The sequence below is a fragment of the Sinohyriopsis cumingii genome, unplaced genomic scaffold (genome assembly GCF_028554795.1).
Source record: "Sinohyriopsis cumingii isolate HCF-2022 unplaced genomic scaffold, ASM2855479v2 utg000615l, whole genome shotgun sequence".
In the NCBI taxonomy this organism is placed as follows: domain Eukaryota; kingdom Metazoa; phylum Mollusca; class Bivalvia; order Unionida; family Unionidae; genus Sinohyriopsis; species Sinohyriopsis cumingii.
The window spans coordinates 1,338,597-1,360,354 of record NW_028315917.1 but is presented as its reverse complement, the minus strand read 5'-3'; the positions used below and the strand labels follow the sequence as shown (position 1 = coordinate 1,360,354).

The window sequence follows — 21,758 nt, the reverse complement described above, 5'->3', positions numbered from 1 at the left end:
CAACCCAACAACCACCTATGTGGATTTTCAATATGAAAACTTTTTCTATGGTTAATATATTTCTAAAACTGAGATTTTGTGTAGCAACTGACATAGGTAGGTAGTTAGGTGTGTGTGTGTGTGTGTAAGGGGATCATTTGAGGGAAATCTCAAGTCAGACATGTATTCAATGATTTAAATAATTCTTCCGATAACACCTGCGCACTATCAATAGTATTTCCTATCCTTTCAGGGTATACATATTTTACCTATATCAGCATTTTAAAATACCAAAAATATGAAACTGTTATTCAAATAACAATATTAATAATATCAATTGCCAACTAAACCTGTATATATCCAAAGACTCACATAAACCTGTATATATCCAAAGACTCACATAAACCTGTATATATCCAAAGACTCACATAAACCTGTATATATCCAAAGACTCACATAAACCTGTATATATCCAAAGACTCACATAAACCTGTATATATCCAACGAATCAATAAGCCTGTATATATCGAATGACTCAGATAGACATGTTCATATCGAACGATTCATACAACAGATTATTCCTGTAGTATACGACCATGAAGCATTATTAATTGACTTCAAATCGTTTGTTTATCTGCTGTTATGAGAGAAAAGTAACGTTCGGTATGTTCACTGTTCACCAAATGAGCGAGAAGTTTCGTGGGTTTCCTTGGAAAAGAAGAAGAAAACATATTCTAACATGGAATAAGTCCGATAAGTGTGTAAAATACTAACTGACTGGATTGCTATAAGACACTTTTAAAACATTATTTGCTATATCATTGCGATGAATGTGAGCTAACCGTCGTTCACAAAGACACAGCGAGGCAGCCGACCGGGCACTGGTCTGGGCTTGTTTTGAACCCAATACTTGTCGATTGGGATTCTAAGGCAGCTGAGCTTCAGTGGTTCCCAAGTGTGTGAATTGATGCATTGTATGAATAGAATATTTGGTCACGAATGTGAATTTTAATGTTTTATTTATAGTAGCCACCATATCGATAGAAACAAAAGCTCCATATTTTAGCACCAAAGAGAATGTGTATATATACGCTTGCATTAGGCCTATAAATCAGCGCCTCACCCGTCATGATATTGAATTTCGGTTTAGGGGCTGATATCACCTAGCTGCACACATCGGTGTACATTTTATGCATTTACCGGTATGTCTCGCGGATGTGGAAATACCTTCGGCTGAAGGGTTCTTTTGGTGACATGTAAATTATGTTTCCAGAGCAAATCTTATGTTTCGTGACTTGTAAATCCACGTGAAATAGCACTATCATCTGCCCTGTAGCCATTTTTTAATTTGCGCTAGATATGGCTGATAACAATTACGGCGTGTGTCTAAAGTATGGGCAGGTTTGTTCCGGAAAGATTTGTATCCAGCCAAATTGCACATTTTAATGAAGAGGTGACATCATACCCACATATCGTCTATCAATATCAATACAGATTTTACTACTTTTGCATATGCCTTTAAAACTGGACCTCTTTTGTTGAAAGTATCGTATTTGTGTTTGTAAAAAAATAAATAACCAAAAATAAATAACCTTCATGTCGGTAACGTAGCAAAAAATTTAGACAATCCCACAAACCAACAAAATTTAGCTCTAGGGTCCCTCCCAATAATATTTCGCATGGTTGATAGGAATATAGTGTCCGTACTGGGCCTTGCCCCATCACCTGACCACAGTTGCTTTGGCGCTTGCTACGCCACTGAATTTATATTAACTTACAGAGAAAAAGATATTTGTCCCCATGAAGCCGATGCGGCTGCATTTTTCTATTGTGCATGTGAGACCCATCGCTGTTAGCAGAACGTCTTTTTGAGACTATTGACCGATCATTAGAGAGGACTGCAACTGGATTGCTGAGCCCAGAGGATAACCTGCAATAAATAATGACATAAGTTATTTCTTTCAAGATCTGTGTGGCAAGTACAAAATATTTTAAACATGCTTTCACACAGCCATCATAAAATGACATGATATCGCATGATATCGCATGACCTGGATATTCGCTGCACAGATGTGCTTCCGCCTCGGATGCGGTAGGTCGTGGGTTCGATCCCTGGCCGAATCATACCAACGACGTACAAAAATGGTACTGACAGCTGCCTCGCTTGGCGCTCAGCAGTAAGAGGTTAGTGTTAGGACTGGCCAGACTGGTGTCAGGATAGTGTGACTGGGTAGGACATCACGCTACATGTCTGCGACATGATGCCCCAGTGCTAGACGTACTATTAACAGCCACACTGCAGACATCATAGCAATATGACTGAAAAATTGTTAAAGCTACGTTAAAAATCCAAATCACACACACACACACACACACACACACACACACACGAACAGATGTGTTCACGACATCACGATACTTTAACCGAACCATACTGGTCACAGAACAGAATTTGCAACTGAGTAAACTTCTACTTTACAACTACGTATTTTATGGGGATAGTTAATAACTGAATTATAATCTTTTGAACATGGATTTTTCAGGTGAATGTTTGTAAAGGTAACAATATTAAATATTAATTTCCTTATTATAATGATAATCAATTATTTTCGTCATTTTTTAATTAAAATAACCTAAATTAGATTTTCGTTTCAGTTAGAATTAACTGAAATCTATACTGTTTGATGCGATCATATCAGATCGTTAAATTACTGTATCTGGCAAATATTCATAAGAGTCAAACATCTTGTTTGAAGCCTTATTTCATCAGAACCTTAGAAATGAATTGGTACATACACAAGCATGGGCGGATCGTTGGTGGGTGAGTGGATCGGGGGAAAAGACGGAGTCTGCGAGCGCGCCTCCTCCTCACTCACCTCATCAAATACGCCATCCCCATTTCCGGAAAATAAGCGCGAAACAACCTGAACCTATAGCATGTTTTCTTTACTGTTCGATGGTCACAGTGATGCCTCCTAACACTCCCCCTCCCCCAGTCAGGGGTTCCAATTCACATACCTTTTGCCTACGTATTTACGTACCCACCCCTAAACGATTTTCGGGGCTTCCACCCCTGACATGCATTCACTTGAATTGAAACAATCATCACCAGTGCATTATTTTCGTGCTTTAACGTTGTTGCATCGAGTTCAACTTACTGTCAAAATGAACATAAATGCTGGCGTTGTTATTCTTAACTGCTCACAAGCTCATATCCTAATCCAACACTCCTAATGTACAGCACCCTCTTTCAAATTTGAATGGGAACCGACATACATTACCTAGCTTCACGTCGTCATGTTGGTACCGACAGGCATGCAATTGAATATATACTAATCGTTCTTATTGAAGCATGCGTTGAAATGTTCCGTGAAATGAAACAAAACACTTAGTCCTACGAAAAAAAAATCACTTCGTAAAACGAGAATCAAACCTTATTTGCGTGTGCACTAGGTTCTTTTACCTAATATAAATGCCTGTTCGCAGACCTGGAATATGTGATCTGAAACATTCAGTCAGGACGTCATTAATCTAAATGATTGTGGCCAGTAGTGACAAAGGTAAACATATCAGCTTATTTGGAAGTGTAAATAATACCACCCCTTTTCCATTTCTAAACTCCATATTGACCGAACGTATCTCATCACTTATTGTCTTTACAACAGTAGGGACATCTTTGCAAATGACTAATTTCGAGTTTTCTAAAAACGTTTAATTATAACGCTCGGGATGTGTACTAAATGGTTAATACAAAAGTTATACATTGCCATTATGCAAGTGAGGAGTGTTCACCGATGCATACATTTTGTGTATAAACATTGCATTTCTTTCTCAGTTAGGTAGTTGTTAGTCAGTCCAATTTAGTTTGTTTACCTAACCTCATGATCCATTGGCATTTGTTTTCGTTTTGTATGGATTATTCCATTCTCTTTGGTCTTAACCATGCTGTAATTGACAGAATACATGAATACTTATTTTATGTCCCTGAAAAGTACAATTTTCACTTGTGCTTTTTTTTGTTTTTGTTTTTGTTTTGTTTTTTTATTGATCGTTATGTGTTTATAAATATCGTATCATTAGGAGTGTTTGGTATATTTTTCTGCAAATAGTGACCTTTATGCGTATTTTTTGTTGAAGTCATAAGCGACAATATTATTGGAGTAAAAGCGTTTATTAATCTCTTGTAGGTTCAGATGTTATTTACTGAATTAGGAATATTAGAGAAATTGTGTTATTCAATCTATCTGCCTGGAATGTATATTTTGTTGTGTGCCCGTTAATCGATAATACATTTAATAAAAGGCCATTTTTCGCTAAGTTTCTTTTATGATATTTGGTCTTCTATATCTGCATTTTTATTACATCTTTTAGTTCAAGGCGTACAAGCTTATATTTGTTAGCGTTTGTGATGAGATAAACCTTTTTTTCTTTCCCATTTAAATCTCTCTGTCATGTGCGTTTTGTTTTATCAAAATGCTATCTTAAATTATAGAAACGCCATGCAGTTGTTGCTTGTGGTGTTTACTATGCTGTCAACGTATTATCTTTTATCTTCAATAGCTAGAATGCCAGACTTAGTACCAAAATGGTTCACATTCGAATCCTACCATCGAACAGGCTATCTTTGTATGTTCTTTAGTACATCGCATTATTCCAATTGCCTCGGCACTAAATCACAGTCTCGTGTTGCTGTGCCGTAAAACACGAAACAATCTCTACTCTTGTTCCTTTCTTGTTATAAAGTTTTCCTTATAAGTAGAATGATGAATGGACTCGTCCGAAGATAGAAAGTGATATTGTCGTGATGGTTTCGGTATTTTCTAGTCAAATAATTTTCCAAATAGCACGATTTTTAGAGGATGACGTCTGTGATATAAGTAATTTTGGTCATGTTAGTGAAAGGATTTATATACCAAGAGTTGTATAAAAATGGGTCTGAAAGAAATTTTAGATCAGTTTGTAATATCGCAAAAATCAGAGGATTAGTACAGCATCTTGGATATGAAGATAGGTTAATCCGAGTTCGCCACAGTGCTTGGCTGCTGACCCTTCGCTAATATTGACGTCATCGCTAGGAGGAAAAATATGCGCATGTTTTCATGCTGTCACGTGCGTGAGGGACACTGTTTGAATCAGTAATCAGGCGGTATAAAAGTAAAGTTGCTGGTAAAAATATTTGCATCAGAGAAATACCCGGCTTCAGATACGGCCATATTGGGTACATAATTCAAGATGGAATAACAATCTGACTCGAATTCAAGCGTCCTTTCATTGGAAAGATCGATAACTTAACCGAATATTACTTCCCCCAGGTCATATGAGAATTAAAGGTCTCTCTGTTTACTACGCTGGGACTAAAAGTAGATTCAGTCTTCATAGTGTAGACCTGTTTTTATTTATCTGCGCTCTTAGTGCCCCTATTTTATTTTATTTATTTTTTTTATTTTTTTTTTAAATTTTAGTTTTGTTTATTGTTGTGTTAAGTTAGTCACAATCTGATCCATACATTTGTAATCTGATCTTGTTATGTATTTCATAAACAGTTGCTTCGGTTTTCCATCGTTTAAGTCTTTTTGACTCGACAACTTAGATAACAACATCGGTTTTAAGTTTACTGTCATCTCAAGTTAGTTAGCGAATGCTGCTGATTCTCGGTCGTTGCAAAACTTGCAGACAGCACGAAACATCTCCAGAACAGCCTCCAGTTCAGGTTGCCTCATCTCGGCGACAGAGGTATGGTTTCTATTTAACCCACTTACATTTAACCCCCCCTCTGTTTCCTTCACACGGATGGTGGTTGAGAAGATCGCTTTGATGATTTCGTAACGATAGTTAGCTTCTTGGTAATCAATATTATCGTCGTGACAGCTCTCAGAGACTTATTTAGTCCTCGAGCTGTTCTCTCAATTTCAAACGTGATATATAATCTTGCGGGTAGAAATGATGTGGTGATTGCTACACCATAGTCGATGACTGACATCGCGGGTAAAAGGCTGAAAGTCGCCAGGCAGCTTACAAAAGATCGTCCATGGTTAACATTTGGACGTAAGTCAGCCAGGGATTAATTATCTCATCCATAATACATTTTTGCCGAAAGATGGTGAATTTTTTTTAATCAGGATCCAGGATCACAAACTAAAGCAGCGTCGTCACAAGTGGCTCGTTGCTGTTGTATACAGCAATCCATAGTCCCTTTTGGAAGATCTGTGTATCAAGCAATCATGAAAGTATCCGCTGTGTTAAGCCAGTCCAACCACGTAGTTGGAATAACTAGATATAGGCCGCGAAAGTGCACTGTATTTAGATCCAGAAGCTGGCATAAACTCCGGCAGTCGCTCGTTTGCTTCTGCCATTAGTAGTGACAAGGTGTTTTGCTAAAGCGTAATACGACTAGCAATTTGCCAAGTACGCGGATGATGCAGATGCGATAAATCCCTAGCTATCTTCCGATTTACTGGTGGTTACAGGGTTCAGATAAACATTACGTTTTTCTCGTATTTACATAGCATTTGTTTGGTCGTTGCTGTGTCGATTATTAGTGAATGAGTTTTACCGGTGTTTTTTTTTTTCCTATAACCTGCCATAGTGTCCCCAGCTCTGTGTACAGCAGAGGTCTCAAACTCAAACTACACTAAAGGCCGCATGAGGTCATTTTCGACGGTCCAAGCGCCACACCACCTTTGTTATCTCTCATGACACCTTGTGACGCCAGTCACAATGGGGACCACAGGATACGGCTTGGCGGGCCGCGTGTTGAGACCTCTGGTTACATCATAAAGTTTCTTCTGTCCGTAACTTATAACAATGCTGTCAGCAGCTCAAAATCAAGACTAGGCTATCACTGCTAGATGAATGTTCATTATATGACTTGGAAGTGGAGATCGGCGTTGGAACGTCTGAATAAGATCATGAAATCATGTACATATACTTATACTGTTGAAAAACAAATATAAGCATTCAGAATATATAAATCAATAATAATAATAATAATAATAATAATAATAATAACAACAACAATCAAAATATTAATAATAATAATAATAATAATAATAAACATATTCCCCAATATGTTTATAAAATAGATACAAATACAGCCAAGCAAATGAAAAATATCTCACAGTAACTGGTTTTATACTAAAAGTTTGTTTTAGAATGTGTTTTATCTTATTTTGCACCAAACCAATTTAAGCAAGTTCATTTTAAGTTTTAATAATAATATTTGTCAAATTATTTTTAGACGTATGTACAGTTTAGTTATCAAGGCATGTTTAGAGTTACGTAGTCTAAATAAACTATAGCTAAAATCAGTGGGAAACAATCACTATTCTTTTGGAATCAGAGGGCAGCAGACCCCGCCTCACTCCTCCCTACCCGACCCTTCTGTCAAACTTAAATTTAAAATAAAATTTCCCTTCGTCCTATTAGATTAATACCAATTTTAGTCTGTTGTTAAATCTACTGGTCTCGGACTAATGGAATAATGTTATTTTCAAACTCTGAAAACGCATACATATAGACCGATTTTCAGAATCCTGAATCTAAGTCTGACAATTATCTAAACAATTTTAATTAAACATAACATTATTTTATAGTTTTGGTATTTTATTCAAACAAAAACATTATTCTATTGTTTTGTTTTGTAATTTAAAATAACATTATTCTATAATTATGGTATTTTAATCAAATAAAAACATTATTTTATATTTTTGATGTAATTTAAAATAACATTATCATATAGCTGTGGCACTTAAATTAACTTAAAATTATTCTATAATTTCAGTAATGTAATTTAAAATAACATTATTATATTGTTTTTTTTTTTTGGTTTCATTTAAGATAACATAATTCTATTTTTAACAGCGATGCGTACTTTTTCCTGCAAATTAAGCCTTTTGTCCACTGACACTAATAGATTTAAGTTTTATTTTGGGTTTGAACACTGTATATCTTCAAGGCTATAATCGATATACTTCTCACGTTCTGACATTTTGATTGTAATTTTACCAGCTGTTAGCGCCTCCTTTTTATAATTTCGAGGTTTTATTCGTTAATCCAAGAACGTTAACTGGTCTATTTGCTCATAACGACAGAATCTGTCATGGTCCCTCGAGACAGAGGCAACCGTTTCTTCATATAACTATGCAGGTACCCACAGTGGACCACGTTATTTGCCTACGGCATGTAAATTGTGATCAACCAGCTCAACAGGTTATTTGGCACCTCTACTAGTCGATAGAAACTAGCGCTGGTATTCGAAAATGTAAACAAAACTCTGATAAGTTGTGTAGAGTTATTTTCATGCCCTCAGGGATCGTAAATTTATTTGTGTTTTGGATCCGTTACTTTGTCGGTCTTACCCAGATCGCCTTGGTAGTGAAATGATAGATAATTGTTATCATGTTATTTATTCCTGTGAAAAAAAAACGTATCGTCTGGGTACCTGCGCAGTTCTATAGTAGAAGTCACACGGGTCACGTAAGCGCATTTACTGATATAAGTTTATAAAATAATTTTTTTTTTTTTTTTTTTTTTTTACAATTTAATCGTAATTTAGTTATATCAAAGTTTATTTAACTGGAACTTTTGAATGATTTACACATATATTGTTATAACAAAAATTCCAGACTGTGGACTTTTACAATGGCAGTTCGGCATTACACTTAGACCACGTACATGTGGATATAACTTGTACTATAATAGCCGCTGGTGAGGTCACTGGACATTAAAAGATTAAGGTCCTAATTACTTGTCCTCCAAAAATTGGCTGGTACGGAAGTTGTGCCCACTGTTAAGAGCATATTGATCTTAGTGGAAGCAACAGCCTAAAACTAAACCAACAAGTTATTTTCGTTAGGTTTATAAACTGTCCCCGTAATAGGATGATCATTGGGTCGAGGACCCATTCCAATGTCACCTTACACTCTAATATTATCTAGGAATAATAAATGTAATGTAGAAAAGAAAACACCACATACACACACACACAAACATGCATATAAATAAGCAATCTTTATTTTGATAGACAAATATACAGCGTCTATGTGATGTAGACCGGGTGATATCATAACCTTTTGTTCCTGTTTACCATCAAATCAGATCCATATAAATATATTTTAAATAGCTATGAGCTTATATTACAACCGTTGTGAGGGGTCAAATTCATGTTGATCTATGATTAGCTTGGAGCCAGAGAACAATTACTTAGATTTATGGGGACAGGCGCTTGTTAAATCGCTACTGTGCAGTGATTTCTAATATCTGGTCGGTAGAGGTAGAGATTTTTAAATTAAGCATTCGTTTATTTAACCGCGAGACGGACTATTAGGGACACGGATAACTTCAATTTCATAGGGGAACTGTCAAACTTGATATATTCCATAAACAGTTATTCGCAAACCTAGGTCAAGTTGACCCCAATTTTGGCGCCTAGTTATAAAAGGGGTAAATATATTTCATCCTGATTAAGTTACGCTAAATAAGGGGTGTGTTTACCACACGAAATTTCCTAGCTGTAAATATTCCCACATCGAAAAATCTAATTAGTCTAAGCTTTCATATATATATGAATTCGTACAATAATCTTCTTTATATAAGGTTGTCGGATTGTTTGAATTAATTGTCTTGTTTTATAGGTATTAGGTTCTAAGAATTTCATGTGTTACTTTAGTTACGAGAATCCGTGTAAATTCGCCAATCTTAGGTAATCTCACGCATGATAAAATCTTCAGTACATATTGGCTGAAAATAACGTTGTTAGGCCATGCAGTGTGATTTCATGTATGCTAAAGGCTTGAATGTGTGTATTCGCTGAACATACCGTAAAGCTATATAGTGATTTTCATTCATTCATTTGTGTAATTGAGACGAGAGCGGAACTGTTATATATTGTGTGTGTTAATGCGAAGTGATCCATTAGCAATTAGGAAGTACTTTAATCTTATGAAACTAGGTTTGTTTTGGTCTGCCATGCTTGGCCCGATTAAATAGCCTTTGGTATCTGTTCCAATACCGGTAGTAAGATCTGATAACGAGAGGGGAGTAATGATCTATCCCCAGTAGGATAACCGACAGAAAATTTAGGTTGTTCTCTGTTTTAAAAGGGGAAACTAGCTCTTCAGAGGTATTCACAGACGTACCCTCAGATGTACCTACGCACTGACGTATCCAAGAATCTGTGTATCTATATGTGTAAATATCCACCTACCCACACAAAGTTTGAGGGCCGAAAGGAGACGAGACAGTAAGGAGGTCGGGAGAGAAAAAAAATGGAAAAGGCGAAAGGACAGAGAACAGCTACAGTGAAATTGCAGTGAACCAGGTTATGCAATAGTACAAGCCAACAACTTCGAATGTTCACTCGATCGTATGATGAACTAATTCTATCCGTAAAACAGATAAGCTATTTTGATAATTATTGTGTTTTGAATTCGGTGAAAGGTTTATTCCAAAAGAAGTGTATCTTCCTGATGTATTGTATTATCACCATTGTTTATGTAATTGATTAAATTTGATTTTTAATGTACGGGGCTCGAGTCATTCTGTTATAAATATCTGCTCATATCTCTATTTATTCTACCTATAAGTTTACTCGATCCGGGCAATAACACCGAGGGCGATCATCTCCTAGATAACGATAACCGAATAAAGCGGACACCTTGAAAGAAGGCACAATCCGCCAATCAACTCTCACCCTTTACGGGGGGGGGGGGGTTTACAATCGTTAAACAAAAAAAAACACTTGACTTTTAAAACGTTGTTTGAATTATTACACATCTTTCTTTGTTTTCCTTGTTACTGGTGGAGAAATGCTTCCAATTGTTTTCAAATCAACATAAATGCTTCTTCCTTTCCATATTTGTTTGCAATATATATGTATTTATCCAAAGTATAGTGGTCTAAAATAAAACTTTCAACATCTAATCTCTATTCTAGGCTTATCCGTTTTCATTATATATATATATATATATATATATATATATATATATATATATATATATATATATATATATATATATATATATATATATATATATATATGTATAATTTGGCTAGAAGAATCCAAACATGAAAAGCATTTTCATATATTCCTTCTCAACTTGTACCTGCCAATATTGCAAATTTTTACACTTGGTGCAATATCTATGTTCACTTTATTCCTAATCACAGTACATTCCCAAAACAAATGCAGTATTATATCCAGGAAACTTTTATACAAAGCACATTTATCGGTATCAGAAAATGTTATTTTATACGAGGATGAATTCCTCGGTAAAATTCTGTGAGTAACACGAAATTTAAACCATTGTAATTTTAACTTTCTTGTTATTGAAAAAACTTTGGCATGTATGTTAGGCCGTATATCCGTTAACAAGTAGAAAATTTAATTCATATATTTTCACTAGTTGGTATAACAGCTTTTTTCAAAAAGTGATTTGTAAAAGTCTTTGCATCCTTTATTGCCATAAAATACAATTTCGAAATGGAAAGAGATAAAAGGTCTGATAAGTGTCGTTATATCTAACTGTAACCTTTTACCTAAAGACTGTACATATTGAAATAGACCTTGAAAGGCAAGGAAATTAGTACTGAGATCATATATAGCTCTATAGTTCCCTCACATGTAAGTTTATCACCTATATATTTTACATTATGTTCAAACCATTTTCTATAGAAAATTGGTAACTTGTTTATCCTTATAAGGGTGTTCATCGAAAAACTTTTTTCCTTAAGCTCTTTTCCTGTTCTTTGTATACTTTTATCTCTTAAAAGTCCAAAAAGTATAGAGTGTTCCGAATGAATTCCAATATTGAATGTGTTGATGTATAAATAGCCGTGAATGAGATGGTGTGCCAACAGCCTTGATATAACATAATTATATAATTCAGAATACATTTCAATGAATTCACAATAATCCGAAACAAACGCTTTTGTCCAAAATATCAATGAGCATTTATAATTCTAATGAATAATTTTTAAAGATATGATTCCTCTCCAAGTATACATGAAACGCAACAGTAAATAAATTCACAGACGGAACTTAAAGGAAAAAAAAAATAATTTTCATGACAGCATTCTTATATAAAAAATTAAAGACACAATATAAAATGAGCAAGATGTGAGCCAAAAGTTTACTTTCTGAATGTTTACATTTGTAATCAAGGCTAGACCTTGTACTCAAATAACAGTAAACAAATGTTTGATTTTTTTTATATAAAACTCAGGTAGACATATGCAAACTGTCCCGCCGATTACTAAGTATTGTTCCAACAGCGACCAAAAAAATACAGCCTGAGTCGATATGGTTAACGGATAAGTATCATGTAGTTCGAATGGGATGTTGTCTCCAGTCTGAAGATTATCGCTCATTTGTTTGTCATTAAGATTAGGCTCTGTGACGCCTCGTGTTACCACATGAGACCATGGAGGTGCCGTCGAAACGTCTTTTGGAGGATAGATATTGCGTAAATTTGCAACCTGCTTGTCCTTATGCTGTCCCGTCATGGTGTCCCAATTTTTTTTGCTTTCTTCTCGATAAGCTAATAGTAGTTGTCTTTAATCTAAACACATGGATAGTTGATTGAACGTTATCAGCTTCGGATTAGAGCACTTCACAAAAACGTGGAACAATTTTTGGTTTCGTACTACCATAACATGATATTTGGCCCGACTCGTATGGGCAAGACCAATTTGCTGATGAACATGTTGTCAAATGACGCACTGAATTATGATCGTTTTGTTATCTACACCATAACTTTTATGTTAGAGGACCCATATGAAATACTATCAGTAGATGGACTTAATGTCGAAGACTTCTCGGTGATAGTTTATGACGTCATTACAATCGACTGTGGAAACAAGAGCAAAATATGGGAATACTTTCCGCTCTCCCGAAACAATAAGTGCAACTCATTTATTTGACCCAATCATAATATGATGGGCCAGGTACATAAGCCAAAATACGGACTGCTTCTTGTTATTTTCGGGACTGGAGAGCGGTGGCATCGACTCCATTCAGACATAAACTAGCTAGAAACAAAGGCGCTGAAATAGAAAACGAAATAGTCGAGATCTTTAATTACTTATACCGGGAACAGCAGATAAATGTGCATTAGTATCGGACACTCTTCGCTGATCTGGTCGAGTGATTAAAGTTCCGTACCATACAACTTAATCAGAACACGCGGTACAAAATTGATCTGATATCAGCATATATTTGGAACATTTTCACAATAATACGACATAAAATAATCTTTTTGCATACTCATTACCACTAGACCCCCACGTAAAAGTGATTCGGCTACCCACTGGCGCCTACAATATCATCGACATCGCAGACAAGATGCTGATGACAGCGAACGGTCATGTAAGCGAAAACATCAAAAGTCGAGACAAAGTACTCGACGCTGATAAGAACATTGTTAACAAATAGCTTGATAGCTCAGGGTTCCTTAGCATGTGGATAATAGCCACGTGGTTTACACCGTCTCACTAAATGTTCCACCTGGTTCTCTGATGGTGATTAAACCGACGCTCCTTTTATTTTACCCGTTATATAATAGCTACCATATCTCTGGACTTTGCATGTCTCAGATGTATCAGACCGAAAAAGTAATGGATTTGCACTATGCATGCGTCGTATACTTCCTACATAGAAAATTACTTAGCAACATCAAACTTCTGTATATACAGTAAAGTTTGTGTCTGTTAGATAAATATGTTCCTTTTAGTCTTGTTGGATTCTAGACGACGAAACAGTGCAGAGTACGCAGCAAAAAAATAGTATGTGGCTTTTTGTCGACTCGGTTATCGAAAATAGATGGTGTCTTACCTGGACTTGCTACTAAAGTCAGTCCCATCGCATTCGACACGAAGTACTTCGTAACAGTATCTGCTGGTGCAGCACGAATAAGTTGGTCAAAGGATAGCGAAACAAATAAAGCGCGATCCGATTAAGGCAGATATTGCAGATACAACGTTAAATAAAGAGATCGAGACAATTCTAACTAATCCCGCCAAAACAACATTGTCCCGTCAGAGGAAGAAATCCTCCACGCACTCGACGCAATGTTGGGGCTCTTGGTGAGTATACGCCCAAAGATATCAAATATTATCCTGGCGAGTATACGCCCAAAGATGCTCAGTAATTAGGTTGTCCAGGCCAGCGGATAGGATCTTCCACAAGCTAGTATAATCATGAAATTCGCTATATTCAGTGATGACTACAGTCGCAGCTCAAAAGCTATTGTGTTTTTGATACCGTGATACAAGTCAATAGGATCTGCTGAAATGTTCTGAACATATCTTTCAGATGACCGTAAGAAATACGGAATGTGTTTAAAATGTACACCGATGTGTGCGAATATAGTGCCTGCGCGGATTTTCACATTTTAAAGAATATTCGAGATCAACTCCTACGGCCCTCAATCAATATTAGTACTGGTTTGGGGCTAATTTATCGGACTAGACATGGTTGTACTTCGAACTATCTGAGACCCTGTGTTGACGCCACGCCTTATGTACACAAAAACCGGATTTTCAAGATTACATGACATTCTTAACTGATTTGATATCTGGATCTAACCGTAAAGGTTTCTGATTTCGAAATAATACAGATATAACTCGGTACCCGAATAAATGCCGATTCTCCTTTGGATGACCTAGATAGATAATTCTTAAGTAACACTGAAGCCTAGAATAAATATCATGACAATAAACATGTCAGTGAAAATCTGATCAAAGTTAGTCTACAACATAGCTACGTCAGAAAACAGAAGCTTAAAGGTTTTACTACTTCAGTATATTCAGGTTATTTATCACAAACCTTTCTCCTCTTAAATTTGGAAAACATGAGAAACAATATTTTCTATATCGTATAACGGCAAATTCCTTTTGTTATATTTTTAGTAAAGTAGATCAAAATCAGCAGTAATATTCATATAAACATATATGTAAATGAGAAAGAATAGTTATTTGTTTTACTAGTAAAATGGAAGACCATATCTAGAGTAATAACAAAAACTAATGTTTCAAGGGAAAGTTGGACGAGAAATCTCTCCATTTCTGAAATTATTCTTTGCATGCACAACATGTCAAAAGTTTCTAGTGATACATGAGTACCGTCCATTAGATGCGATACTAAAATTTGAAGACACATTTTATATCACCATTTCCATTTTAATTTCAATGCTGTTACCTTTATCCAAATTACTAGGCCAATGGATAGTACAATCTTGCAAATTATTTTATGTAAAATCGGCATCGAAATAAACATTAATATTTATTATAAGAGATCATTTATCTTCTTTTCCATCAGCCAAACCTGTTATCCGGTCTCTGACATAAACTTGACATATGAAAAACACAAACTATCGTCCATTAACCTGAATTTCAATATCACGTAAATATTTAGCCGAAATTTAGACACATAATGGCAACTATGCAATAAGATTTATGTTTTATTTTTAACAAATGAACATTTTTATCTAGAGTAAAGTACGTGTTTACGTGCTTGTGTCAAACCATATGTGAAATATAGATGTCTGTATATATAAAGCTCCGCAAGCCTGCGTCCACCTTGCTTCCTCTGTATATATCAGTTAGACTGTTTCTATATAGATACAACCACTGTATCCTAGTCACCTATGTTGCTTCAACAGTGCCCGGTCCAGTGAAGTTTTAATTGTATTAATTAATATGTTTGTATGCACATAAGTAAATGTGTGTGCATGGCACATGTATGCATGTATGTATATATGTATGTATGTATGTATGTTTCTATGTATGTATGAAGGCAGGTATAGTGGTTGGTACGCATGCATGCATGTACGGTATGGTGGGGGTGTGTGTGTGTGTGTGTGTGTGTGTGTGGATGGATGGATTAGTAAACAGAAATATCACCCGGTTTAACAGATTCAAGCTAATACGTTATTCTGAGATACTGCACGTAATAACAGTACAAACTAGAAAAGAATTCGGAATATTGCGTCAACTATCATATTTATAAAGTTAAGTATCTAATTAGGTACGGCCATACAAATACATCTTTAGTTATATCGGATCTGTTTTCATTTAGCTATGTATAAGACTGGTCATTCTATAAACATTTACACCGTGTACGTAGACCTAATGGTTCCAAAAATAATATATGCACACGTGACATCTATAGATAAACGATGAATATTTACTTTGTGCGATTAGAGTATAGTTTATATAATATTTAATTTTCGCATTGAAACAATTTAACACATTTATAGTCACAACAGTTTGGAAGATGTATACGGATGGCATCGGCTTTCTTGTGTTGTGATAAATGTGGTTGATTAATAATGGATTTAGATTATGATATAAACGCTTTTCTTTAATAATAGATACTTTACAATAAGCGGGTGACTTTTAGGACACGAATATACCTGTAATACTAAACGGAGACAAGATATACCGAAATCTTCAGCTACACGTCGTGGTGTATGTATTTCAGGATGATTTACAAAATATCCCTTGTATACTATACAGTGACAAAATTAGTATAAAAAAATCCAAGATTCTAGTCCAAGCAGGAACAACAGTGAACAGGCCCTGTTTGGATTGAGCGAAACAGAGGTTACAATATATATATATATATATATATATATATATATATATATATATATATATATATATATATATATATATATGAACCAAACGGCATTACATCTCCGTGAGTTGTCATACAACAAGATTTGTGCACTTTTATGACAAGATATATATTTGGTTTCATTAAGCTATAATACACTACTTTGTCGCTGTTGGGTGTACGTAGGACATGCATTTTATTCTAAAAGGGTCAATACCGCCGGCCGTTCATTAAGCTATAATAAACTACTTTTTCGCTGTTGGGTATACGTAAGACATGCATTTTATTCTAAAAGGGTCAATACCGCTGGCCGTCACCATCATTAGTCTATTCCATACATCATCAATAGACGGAATCCCTGTTTTCATGAAGTGTCTTTGATAATATATCAAGGTCCTGATTGAACACGTGAATCCCGTCTCTCATCACTAAAGTGTCAATCACTCTCTCATCTCTTAAGTGTCAATCAATCTCAAAGAAATTCCCTTTTCTATAATATTTCACCGATTGGAACTTACCAGAACTTTGTACATATATAATGAAAATCACGCCACTTACTCAGACAAATATGCCATTCAGCAGCCAACACAAATAATATATAATTCACATTCACCTACCTTGCAATGGTGATTTTTATCCTTTAAATGTGGACTGCGACCTTTTCAGCACATTCCCTGTTTGTCAAGATTGCCTGCCATTCAATACTAAAGATTCAAAGGGGAGACAAGAACTACTTGTATTCCTCTTAGTTGACCGATAGTTACTCAATGAGAGATAATTCAAGAGGCCCTCAGCGGGAGATTTTAAATTAAATTCATACATCGTCCAATTATTTTATTCAAAAACAACTGCTCATCAGTGCTCTCTCTCTCTCTCTCTCGATCGACTTTTAAAGTAACCCATTGATTTTAGATATTAAAAATCGGCTTCACTAAGGTCTCACTGGACAGTTTATCTGGTGAATTTTCATCCGACAATGACATATTGCAGAAAAAAGAGATTAGTTTTACTTTGAAGATACAAATAAAAACAAACTAATGATTATTGTAGAAAGCATACATGTGAGATTTTGACTGAGGCAATCAGGTTAATTCCTAATGCAAATGGTGACTGTTATACTGAACCAACACTGCCACCAACCCCTCTTTTATACACTCATTTTTGACAGGAAAGAACTATTTTGAATATTTTTCTGTGAGAAGGCAACTAAAAGAATCAGTATGTGCCTTATGCATGAATCAAGTTTACTAGTACTATAATAAATTAGCATGCCCCTAATTTCATCACCCCTCAACCATCTAGATTTTTAGATATTTACCTCTGTAACAGACACATGTAAATACGTAAGGCAAGTCGGCTGCTCATTTGCAGCCCAAATTACGCATTTGATCTCCAATGCTCGTCTAACTGTGACAGGCAGTCACCAACAAGCCAACCCATTTCCAAGCCTAACTCAAAGTAAATCTCAGCCACATTACAGATTTAGCTTCTGTGTGGATTTATAAATGCTAGGCTTGTGATAGTTAGGTTTATGTCTTCTACCTTCAAAATTGGGGAGGTGTCAAAATACGAAACTATCCAGCGAGACCTAATTTCTCTAACCTATTCTTTGTCTAAATAAGCATATTATTATATTTATATCATTGCTTTTGCTGGTGTTGTTGGTCATGGTGTTATTATTGCAACTGTTGTTACTGCTAAAATAAAAATATTATTGGCAGTTATGCTGCGTACTGTTGTTATATAATGGTGTTGGTAATAAATTAAATGATGTTCATGATGTCAGTAGCAGCAGAGAGGGCGAACAGACCAAATGATTCCTACAAACTAATAAAAACAAACAAAAAAAAAAAAAATAAATAAACACGTAGAAAGGTCCAGATTTTCACAAATAAACGTTTCCTTGAGATGATTTTATTTTTTGTTGAAACCAACCCCATCAATAAAACCCTATCGAAAAGGTAGCTGAAAAAAGTAAGGTACTCTACGTGTTTATTTATTTTTTTTTTTTTTGTTTAATTACTGGACGACCAACATTGGTAGGTGCCCTCTCTGCTGCTATTAATTAAAAGATTGTTATATTAAAAATAATGGTACATCCAGAATCTCATACTGCAAGAACAGCACGAGAACGATTAGAAGCAATTAAAAAATTTCTTCCCGTGCGAGATTCATTTAGAAAAAATCTACAAGCGCAACAAGAAGCACAAGTTGAGTACGAAGAAGACACTAAAAAACTGTTTAAGCCCGTCACTGAAGCTACTGAACAAGTTACAACATTCATCAAAGAGGATCTTCTTCCGGTATCAAAACAAACAGCAGAACAAGCTGAAAAAATAGCAAGAAGAACTAAACAGACAAAGAAGATTTTACGAGATCTTCCACCTGGCATAGCCAGGGAAATAGCTGCGGCTCAACCTCCACCTGTCGGCGAAGAAGTACTTGAAAGTATTGGAAAACTTTATACTGAAGTCACCGGCGCGAAGGAAGAACATACACCTGAACCCTGGCCAATAAAGGAAAATATAAAATTGATTGCAAGATTTAAGGAAGGTTTTATCGAAGATATTAGAAATACTAAAAGAAAAATATTACCCGAAAAAATATTAGATTATATATCTAACAAATCTGTTGTTTTAAACCCCCCTTATGAAAAAACAAAAAATGATGATCTTATTAAATGGATATACCGCATGCATGCAAACAAAAGACGGGTTGAAAAAAATAATTTGGAATACAGAGCTATTTATGAAGAAGTAGAAAGACTTTATAGAGAGAGAGAGAAAAAAGGAGAACTCTCCCAGTATCAGCATCCTGCATCTATGCGACAAATAGAACAACAACAATCTTCTTCGCCGCAGCAGAGGTTGACGTCAAAATTTAAAATAATTGAGCAATCAAGAAAACAAATGGAACGGGAAGATCTGGAATTGGGTGAAATTGGACGAATGAAAGGATTATACTCACCATCTAAGAAATCAGACGAAGGAGCTACTGGCAGTGGTCTGGGAGATAATTTTGTTTGTCCTGATAATATCATTAATGATGTGTCACGGTTAGAGGTTCTTATAGGAGGAAAACGTGCCGGAAATAATTCACCAGAAATAATTAATGAAGCATCTGATATTTGTCGGCGATTATTTCAGGGTGGTATCATGGATATCGGCGTTTACCGAGAACTTATCGATGAACTTGCTGATGACTAGTTGTTAGATAAATGGTAAATAAAAATAAGATGATCATACATAATAATCATCGTAAACCCATGCAGGTCAGAGCGGTAAACTCACGATTACCAATCTACAGAGCTACTTACGGAGATGGACTTGGTGATGTTATTCAGGGATTATTTACAAGGATAGCCCCAAAAGTAGCACCCGTTGCAAAACAATTATCGATGAAAGCTATCGATATTGTTCGTGATAAAGCTCCTGGAGCAATTGTCAATGTTGCTGGTAAGGCATTCTCGGCGATCAAAGAAAGACTAGCACGATTATTGCGACCAAAACAACAATCACCGTTGAAACTGGCAAGTACTGAAATTATGCCAGCAGACGTAAGTAAAATAATAAATCAGGCTGCAAATCAAAAACTAGCGGCGATATCTGAAGAAGCAGAAAGAAATTTGATAGCAGATCAAAGACTCAGTGAACCAGGGAATAATATTTCAAGCATGATATCAGGAAGTGGAATTTCTAAACCCGGTTTTCGTGTTAGACGAAAATAATTATAATAAAATGTTTAAGCGTGAACCAGACACAGCATTTGACGTGGAAGCACCTGTCCTTAAAGATGAATCAGTACGCGATTATCAGTTTTATTCTTATGAAGCACGAATACCAAATCAACGTGGAAGAATTGAACTACAAGTTCATGATACAAGTAGATACTTTTTACCCGCTGAGGCTTTTCTTGAGGTAGAAGGTACAATTATAAAAACGGATGACACTAATTATGCAGATGCAGTAAAAATTGGTTTTGTCAACAACGGGATCATGGCATTATTTGATAGCGCCATGATCGATGGAAAAAATATCGAACCGATTCAGAAAGATGTCGACGTTGCTCCAACAATAATAGGATTAGCAAGATATTCTGATGATTATACAAGATCAGCAGGCCCTACAATGATGTTTGTGAAAGATAACTCCAATCACCCTGAAAGCGACCCGTATAATATAAGACGACCAAGAAATTTTGCCGATAACGCTGATGCTGATGTGTGGCCAGTGGTTCATGGTTCTGGCGAAAATTTTAACTTGGGATTTGCAGCACGTAGAAATATGTTGTCTACTGGCAATAGAAGATTCTCATGTGCAATTCCACTATCGCATATTTTTGGATTTTGTAGAAATTTTAGGAAGGTTATTTTTGGAACTAGACACACGGTTGTTCTTGTGCGAAAAGGTGATGATAACGATGCTCTGTGGAGACCTGCTGGTGATGCTGGTAAAGTAATATTGTCTAAACTTTCACTATGGATGCCGGTAATGACTCCAACGATCGCAGTAGAACAAAAATTAATTTCTTTCATGGACACTGGTGGTAAATCCTTATTGTCATGGTTAACAACAAGCACAGATAGTATGCAGACTAACGTTAACGGTCAGTTTACATGGCATATAGCATCACAACAGGGTGTTTCTGCACCGCGACATATTTTTATTGCGTTTCAGGAAACTAATCGATTAGGTTCACAAGTTCGCTCTCATATGATATTTGATAAATTAGGTGTCACAGATATTTCTTTGCGGATAAACGGACAACAAGAACCAACGGAGAATATACAACTAAATTATGAACAAAATCACATAGCGCGTGCATATCATCGTTTAATGTCATTCATGGGACGTGATCAAAATATAGATACTGGGTTGCAAATATCACAATTAGATTTCAGAACTTTATATCCGATTTATTATTTTTCATTGGAGTATCTTGATCTATCAAAACAATCTGTCGTTGATATACATCTTAAAGCAACATTGAATACAGGTGGTGTTGATTATAGAGCAATCGCGGTCATACTTAGCGACTAAGTCATGTTACTTGAAGGCGGTAGTGGTCGAATGAGGGTCGTTGATGCACCGGTGGAAAATCTTTAATCATGTTATTTAGAAAAATATATTTTATATAAAAATGTCATATGGTCATGTTAATGTTACTC

The 21,758-nt window shown here is 35.6% G+C and overlaps 1 protein-coding gene across 3 annotated transcripts in view; it reads right to left on the bottom strand.

The window, feature by feature from the left end:
• Window positions 1–21,758, bottom strand: part of LOC149773759 (CD82 antigen-like) — a 294,550-nt gene that overhangs the window by 15,830 nt on the left and 256,962 nt on the right. Inside the window, exons 1-2 of one of the 3 annotated variants that reach the window (XM_089946057.1) lie at window positions 13,808–14,376; window positions 1,758–1,909 (exon numbers count right to left, since the gene is read on the bottom strand). In XM_089946057.1, the coding sequence (XP_089802183.1) occupies window positions 1,758–1,826 (69 nt within the window). In that variant the 5' untranslated portion in view covers window positions 1,827–1,909; window positions 13,808–14,376. Of the gene's footprint in view, window positions 1–1,757; window positions 1,910–3,260; window positions 3,454–13,807; window positions 14,377–21,758 lie in introns of those variants that run through there. The other 2 variants (XM_089946056.1, XM_089946058.1) reach the window with 2 other exon arrangements.